The 7,763-nt window shown below is 37.7% G+C and overlaps 1 protein-coding gene across 11 annotated transcripts in view; it reads left to right on the forward strand.

Annotated features, from left to right (window-relative positions):
* Positions 1-7,591, forward strand: part of LOC131251591 (potassium channel SKOR-like) — a 65,265-nt gene extending 57,674 nt beyond the window's left edge. For 7 of the 11 annotated variants that reach the window (XM_058252372.1, XM_058252368.1, XM_058252369.1 and 4 more), the window contains 2 exons: positions 5,982-6,103; positions 7,189-7,591. In XM_058252372.1, coding sequence (XP_058108355.1) covers positions 5,982-6,103; positions 7,189-7,487 — 421 coding nt within the window. In that variant the 3' untranslated portion in view covers positions 7,488-7,591. The other 4 variants (XR_009173981.1, XR_009173980.1, XR_009173979.1 and 1 more) reach the window with 4 other exon arrangements.
* Positions 7,592-7,763: the final 172 nt, after the last annotated feature.

Below are 7,763 nucleotides of genomic sequence, written 5' to 3' on the forward strand. Positions count from 1 at the left end.
TGGCCGGGCGGATTAAGAGGGATTAGGAGGGATGGGATGGTAAAATCCCGGGATATGCCAAACGAGCCAAACAGACCCGATGAACTTGTCCCGAGATATAGCAAACCCATGGATCTTAAACCAACCCATTGACATCACCATCATTACCTTAAAATTGATCACATCCCTCCTAATCCCGTTCAATCGTGCCTGGGGTGTGTTTGGTTGGACGGATTGGAAGGTAAAATCCCATGATATGCCGGGCGTGCCAAACAAACTCGGTGAACTTGTCCCGGGATATAGCAATCCCATGGATCTTAAACCAATCCACTAACACCACCATCATTACCTTAAAATCCATCCCATCCCTCCTAATCCCATGGGATCCGTCCGGCCAAATAGGCCCTAATAGAGTAAGTGCACTTCCTTTCATGTACCAATATTTGTATCTATATTCTCTCTAAACTTGTTTCGGTGTTTCCATTCTAGACATGTTTCGATGCAAAGCTCATTTGCTAATCCTCATGGACCTTATTTCATGTAAAACATCGAAGTGGGCCACTTAAAGATATGTGAACTTTGATATCATATATATGTTGGCACCCTACAATCTGATGCATGTGTTTTATGATCTTTTACTAAGTAACACTTCTAGGAAGAACTTAGTTCTTAGAAAACTTAAGATCTTTAATCTATATCGGAACAAGGATCAATGTTTTGAATAGTGCCCGTAGCATAGTGTAGATACAACACTACGTAGCGTAAATCCCCTATAGCATATGCTACAGGGGTCTTAGTGTATTCGTGGCATGTGTAGCCTATGTATCGTCATTGCATCGTAGTGTATGTAGCGTGTGCATAGGGTATGTAGCATACACTATGCCTTTAAAAAAAAAATTGGTAATTATATTTTGTATTTTTTTTGAAAGGTAATTATATTTTGTATTTTGTACTCAATACTCTCAACTTGTGGGATTTTAATTTCTTTTCGTACTTGAACTTGTAGTTTCAATTAAACATTATTAATTATAGTTTGCTTAAAAAGTTGTTGATGTGATAATAATTTGATTTGGTTTATGTATGCGAATTGGCTTTTGATAAATGATGATTAATAACTTGTTTGATCATGCTTATACTTGAAAAAAAATGAATCATCTTTTAGGCATTTATATATATACTCCTTACTATTTATAATATTTTTTTCTAATTTTAAATTTAAAAATAAAATTATCTATAGAGGGCTGAACGCTACACAACACGCTACTGCTATTTCAACCACTGACAAGGGTTTTGGAGTTCATAAATTCGTTACTCCTCAAGAAGGCATAAGTAAAACATATATCAGCTAGAAACACATTTTATTGTACCATCACACTTATATATTACGATGATTGTGAACACAAACTCCTTAAGAAAAAAAAAACAACATGGACACTATTCTATTGTAAATAAAATCTATGGAACATTGAATGTTATCTAACGGCTCAATTCCACTTTTAGCATTGAATTGCAATTGTTTGTCTAGTTAAATGATACTATATATAACTTGTAAATTGTAATATCCTTGCTTGCATTCATACTAAGGGCCTGGATTCCATATTGCAATTATGTTGCTTTTAAGTACGATTCGAAACAAGCATAATGACAATATGGGGCCTACTTCCCTTAAGGAGAACTTGGAAAACCATTGTTTTTTTTTTTTTTGTAATTTCCTTTTGATTAAATTTAATGTCCGCAAGTCAATTTCCCTTGATGCAGCCTTAGGGTCTTTAAAGGGAATTGATCTAGTGGGATAAGTGCATGGGAAGGTATGTCCCTTGATGCAGCCTTAGGGTCTTTAAAGGGAATTGATCTAGTGGGATAAGTGCATGGGAACCTTCCCATGCAAGTAGTTGCATTTGCCACTCGTTGGTATCCGGACTATGCATTATGTCTAGTCCACTCTTCACGGGTTGCCTTGAAAAAAAATCACATTGATTGGATGTCCTAAACTGTCTAGTCAGTGGCATGCAAAAGTGGAATAACAAGATCGAGCATAGAGGATGGGTCAAGTCACGGATGTTTAGGACCATCCATTTGCTGTAATTTTTGCATAGTAGTGGGAGAAGAATGGACTAGATGTAATGAACAGTTCAAAAAGGTGTTGTGATTTGCCAACAAGTCCAAATGCAATTATTTGCACGGTAAGGTTTCCATCCACTTAACCCACTAGGTCATTTCTCCTATTTAAAATTTATGTGTTTATGTAACATTCCTCTATTTCCTTATTGGCATTTCTTATATTTTAGTATGTGCTAACAGGAATTTTTGTTTTGTCTTTGAAATGTAAGAAAGTTAACTGATTCGTAATCTAACTTAATTGAAGATTATCATGTTTCTCGTAGCATTTCATTGCATGCTAATAAGGGCATGTTTGGATATCAATGGAAAAGGAAAGGAAATTGGTTTTTCCATTGTTTGGATTCTTTGGCACAAGAAACTAGGTGACTATTGTGATAATTCCACTTGCTATACAAACAAGAACCCTACAATTGGAATCCATGTTTCAATACACTCATGGAAACCATCATTAGATAATTATTACTTTTTCTTTCTCTTCTCTTGGATTCCACCTATACAAACTTACCCTAAGGCAAAATTGGAAATTCAAGGATGTGGTTGTCATGAAATTTTGGCCCTGTGTTTTGATATTTTAACATTCTTCTTCAACATAACTTCAATGCACACAAAGCACCATGAGTGATATGCACATTGTCTCCCATCGTCGAAAGATGGTTAGCATGCATTTCAAAATGTGAATCTTGAAACACCACGTGTAAGATGTGTTAAGATGCCCACCCGCCATCATTGGATGGTGGGAAATATGTTCACAATGACTATCGGCGCATGGGCATCTGCAATCCTTCTCTCTAGTTCATGAACAGTACTCTGTTTCTAGAAAGCATTTATTGCTCCTTTCAGAGCACGCCTTTGTTAGGTTATCATGCATGATTACAGTGGCTGATATTTTTGAAGATTGCCTTTGATTTTCTTCATAACTTGCGAAGATTTTGGCAAAAAGGAAGAGAATGCCAATTTGAGCAAATAATGGAAGAGAAATACCAATGGATTCATGCCAATGTGCCAATCTTACCATCCGTTTTCAGGGGAATTTTCTCAGGGGGCCCTGCCCAATGGCGTTGATTTTGCATGTGTGCCTTGTGTCACCTATTCAGTCTCTCCATGTGCTGATAGCCTTGTCATTTTCACATAAAAGAGCAGTTTTTGTCATAATCCAGACTGTTATTACATGCTTCTTATTCTTCTAAAATCATGTTCTATTATAATATTGTTTAAGATAGGAAATGCAAAAAAAGCAATATATTGCTTTCATGTAAGAGGTTTAGTTCTACAAGTTCCGAGTAAACATGAGACTAGACTGAGATCTCTCACTATCCAATGGTAGTCGGTGCTGGGAATCTGATGCACGGATTCCCTCCAAAGTTATAAAAAGTCAGCAGAAAATGTTAATGGGGCCTTCCCACTAATGGTCGGTGAAAGATTTTAGGTATACACCAATGTTGTAAATACCTTATGCTATGTAGTGTAGCGTACCCTTTCCACTACATAGCTCATGAAAGTAGCTGAAAATCTTCAATCACATCCTCCCATATCTTCAATCACATCTTTAAATCAGCCTCCTTGTCTTCAATCACATCCCCTCATATCTTCCATAAATAGTAAATTGTAATTCTTTATATTTAGATCCTAAATTTATCAATTTACCGTCCAAAATCAGCATCGTGTCTTACGATGGGCCATGGGCCCAATGTTCAAAATATTGGTATCGTGTTACATATCACACTCTTGGGATACGGATACGTATCGGTTATCGCATGGGATGTATCAGTTGTATCGCGTAATGTATCGTTGTTGTTGGAAACATGGGGAAACATTGGAAATTGGTTGAATTTTTCAATGAAATTTAAGTGATTGTAAATAAAGACCTCAATACACACAAATCAAAACATTACAAGAAAAAAGTGCACATAATAGGTTTTCTTTGTATGGGGTCCTAATTTATGCGTTGTCTAACTGAATTGATGCAAGTATATTCAAAGTTTATTCATATAATTTATAAATGTAAGAAGACGTGTGGAAACACAAGCAATACATTCAAAAGAAAAAGAAGAATAACTAAATCAGGTTACATACATGTTTGATTTTATGTTTGGACACAAATATTGCAACCAATTTGCGAGAAATTGGATTTTTTTTTTTTTTTTTTCCAATTTTCCACAACTCGGTCCTTCTCCTTCAAATCTCAAAATTGAAGCTCCCAATCCATGATTTTTTCATGCAAAACATGAATTTGTAACAATTTAACACTGATTTAACATGATTTACAAAATAAAAAATAAAAAATGGTCACCGAATCGAACATGTGGGATATATCCCACTACTTATGTATTTCATATCGCACATGTGGGATACAAGAAATATCGTGCGATGCATTGGTAGATTTCGTCGATATTTAAAACACTGCATGGACCTACATCACTCATCTCAGTCACAGACGTTTCCATAGTGCTCCTCAGCCGTATCATAATCTGAGCATTTTCCTGATTCCATTCATCATACTTACTATTGCTTTTATCCAGTTTCTTCATGGTCAAATATTTTAGCTTTCCCTTGGCTGTCAAGAAACTTGTATAGATTTGAACCACTAGAGATAATTTGTTCCATTTAACTTCTTAGACATAATTTGCGCCCCTAAACAGTCAGATGGATTTACATAACCAGGTCTATGCTCTTCACGCGTCATCTCCATTGGAACCAGATACTATAAATGGACAAGAGAACTTAAGAAGCACTGCTTCAACTGCTCCCAAAGGGATTATCACTCCAGCGTCACACTCTAACCTGGTATGCGCTTGATATTTGAAGCACTAATCAGTCTAACACTTCCACAATCACACACTGGAATGTGTAGCAATCACCTACAAACACCAAAGAAAAGAAACTCTAGGTTCCTGAGGAGATGCTCAACCCAAGAGCAAATGAAATAGTTAAAAGGAAAGGGAGGAGAAGGATATTTAAGAGGTAAGGAAGTAGGAAATCCCACGGTGGTGAAATCCCACGGCGTGCGTGTGTGGGGTGTGTGTGCGTGTGGCGTGAGTGTGTGGGTGTGTGTGTGTGTGTGTAAAAAAAAAAAAAGGTAAGGAAGTAGGAAAAAATTCTGAGCTATAAAACCAAAATACCCCTCACTTTGTACAATTTAAAATATAAGCCCCTGAGATATGAACAAGGACAAGAACTAAAGGATAGAACCAGAAGATTAGGTGGGCCATATGATCATGTGGCCTATATTAATCAGCTTTAACATTTTCAATGGTTGTAGTGAAATGATATATGCAACAATATTCAATCAATTCCTTTACTGTTTTTTTTTTTTTTTTTGTTTTATTTATTTATTATTATTATTATTTAATATTTATTTATCTACATACTTAATCTTTGCCCTATTTTTCCTATCATTTTAGGTTGTATTTGGTGGAACCAAATATCATGGAATTTCATGATATTTTGTAATTAATCAGTCTAATCTGATGAAAAATATCATGGAATTTCATGTTATTTAGTGCAATCAAATGCAGCCTTAACTAAAAATCTAGAAAGTAATGTGTAGCCTATGCTACATGCCACATAGGATATGCCTTACATTTCAAAGATGAAGGTTGAATTTCATGATATTTCGTAATTATTCAGTCTAGAAAGTAGCATGTAGCTTATGCTACATGCTACATGCTATTCACTATTTAAAACACTGATATACACATCTCTTGAGTATTGATTGATGGCCCAGTTAGTTTGGTTAAGGCTTAGATGATGATGAATCTCTTGAACATTGATCTTAGGTGTCATTCTTCCATTGGTTCCACTCATAAAAAGATACCTTTTCTTTTCTTTTCTTATTGGCATGAGCTTAACCACTGCTTTGTTTATCCAATTGAATGTTACAGATGGGGAAACACTCCGCTCGATGAGGCCCGCATGTCCGGAAGCAAGCCCGTGATCAAGCTACTTGAAGATGCCAAGTCATCCCAACTGTCCGAACTCTGTAATTCATCTCAACATATCCAAGGTACCATTGATCTTTCTAATTGCCTTCCATTTGATCGTTGATACAAGGGCATATGGATTTTAGTGTTTTCTTCTCTCAACCGCCCAACGTGGATAGTGGGGATGAGCAATCACCCTTATGGCCCACCTCTAAGGAATGCTGGGATCCTCCTCCACTAACCATCAGTGATACAGATCATTACTTGTGCCTTTGGTATTTTGGAAGGGCTTGGACCTTCCACTGCCCATCAATAGGGCTATCAGTGGGCCAGAGACAGCCCAAGGCTGTTTTGTTTATCCATTTGGCCTCACATTCAGGTCCAGGGTCTAGCACATGTACCTGAAGTGGCCCATGGTGGTCCATGAAATCCATAAATGGGGCTGAAATTGAAAAGTTTCAAACATGGGTCATTAGGCCTGGCCCTCGGTGCAAAAAGCTGTTGAACTTGGGCCTGGATCTGGCCTGTTCAATCCCGGCCAAGCATCCGTCCGACCCGTGGACGATGAAATTCAGCTGCCTCGTCATCAAAAGCCACTTTTCTTCGTTCGTGGGTCATGAGAAGATATGAATCTTTTTTTCTTTTATTTTCCTTCTTTCTTTCTTTCTTTCTTTCTTTCTTTTTTTTTTTTTTGGTAATTCGTACTTACATGCAGTCTTGTACATTTAAGCTTTGTGTGGGTCAACATTCTATGCAAGGAGGGTCCACCATTTGGTGCTTTAGGTCAGCCATCCACCGACCCTACTATGAACTCCAAGCCATCCAATCCATGGAATCTCTTGAGTAGCAATAGACTGTCAACTGTGCTTCCCTTTCGACTGTCCATTTGCTGGCCAATGAATCGGTTGCTGGGATTGTCTTGGGGCCCATAAGATGAAAAGCCTCAACCACTCATGGTGGGCCTCATTTGTACAGAAAGCTGGCCCATTGCAACTCAGGCTTAGATTGTATACCTCCTCACTTGACACATATAGGTGCAAAGGTCCATGCTTCTTCTTTGAAACTCATTTTACAGTGAAACACGAACAAATCCCAAATGCTATCCATCCATTGCATCATTAGCCCTGGAAATTCCTATCACCATCTGATATCTCATCTGCTTTAACAGATAAGATGTACCGAAAGAAATGCACTGTATTCCCATTCCATCCATTGAATCAGGAGAGGAAAGACGGAGTTATTTTATGGGTCCCACACAACATGGAAGATCTCATTAAATCTGCCCAAGAACAGCTACAATGCTCGGGTGCTCGTATATTAGCCGAAGATGCGGGAAAAATTACCGATATAGATATGATTGGTGATGGCCAGAAGTTGTACTTGGTGTCTGAAGGTGACTCAAATAACTCGTTGTTTATATCCGGCTACCCACCTCCACCAGCTAATGCTTCCACAGAAATCAGTTAAAGGTCCATGCTCTATGCATTTGTAACCTGTAAGAACATAGTGAAATGAAGAAAGTTGTCAGCTCGAGCTCCCGCGACAAGTAAAGGCAATCAGATAACCATTGACATGTTGGTGCACAATATGGATGGATGATCACCTGAAAATGTCAGTGATTGGACTATCCTAGCCATCCCATCTTTGTTTCTGAATCAACCGTTCATTTTTCAGACCACTGATTGGATGGTACAGTCCTATTACCTGCATTACTTGAGGTCTTCTTGGTTGCACTGAATTTCA

The sequence above is a fragment of the Magnolia sinica genome, chromosome 7, assembly GCF_029962835.1.
Source record: "Magnolia sinica isolate HGM2019 chromosome 7, MsV1, whole genome shotgun sequence".
NCBI lineage: Eukaryota > Viridiplantae > Streptophyta > Magnoliopsida > Magnoliales > Magnoliaceae > Magnolia > Magnolia sinica.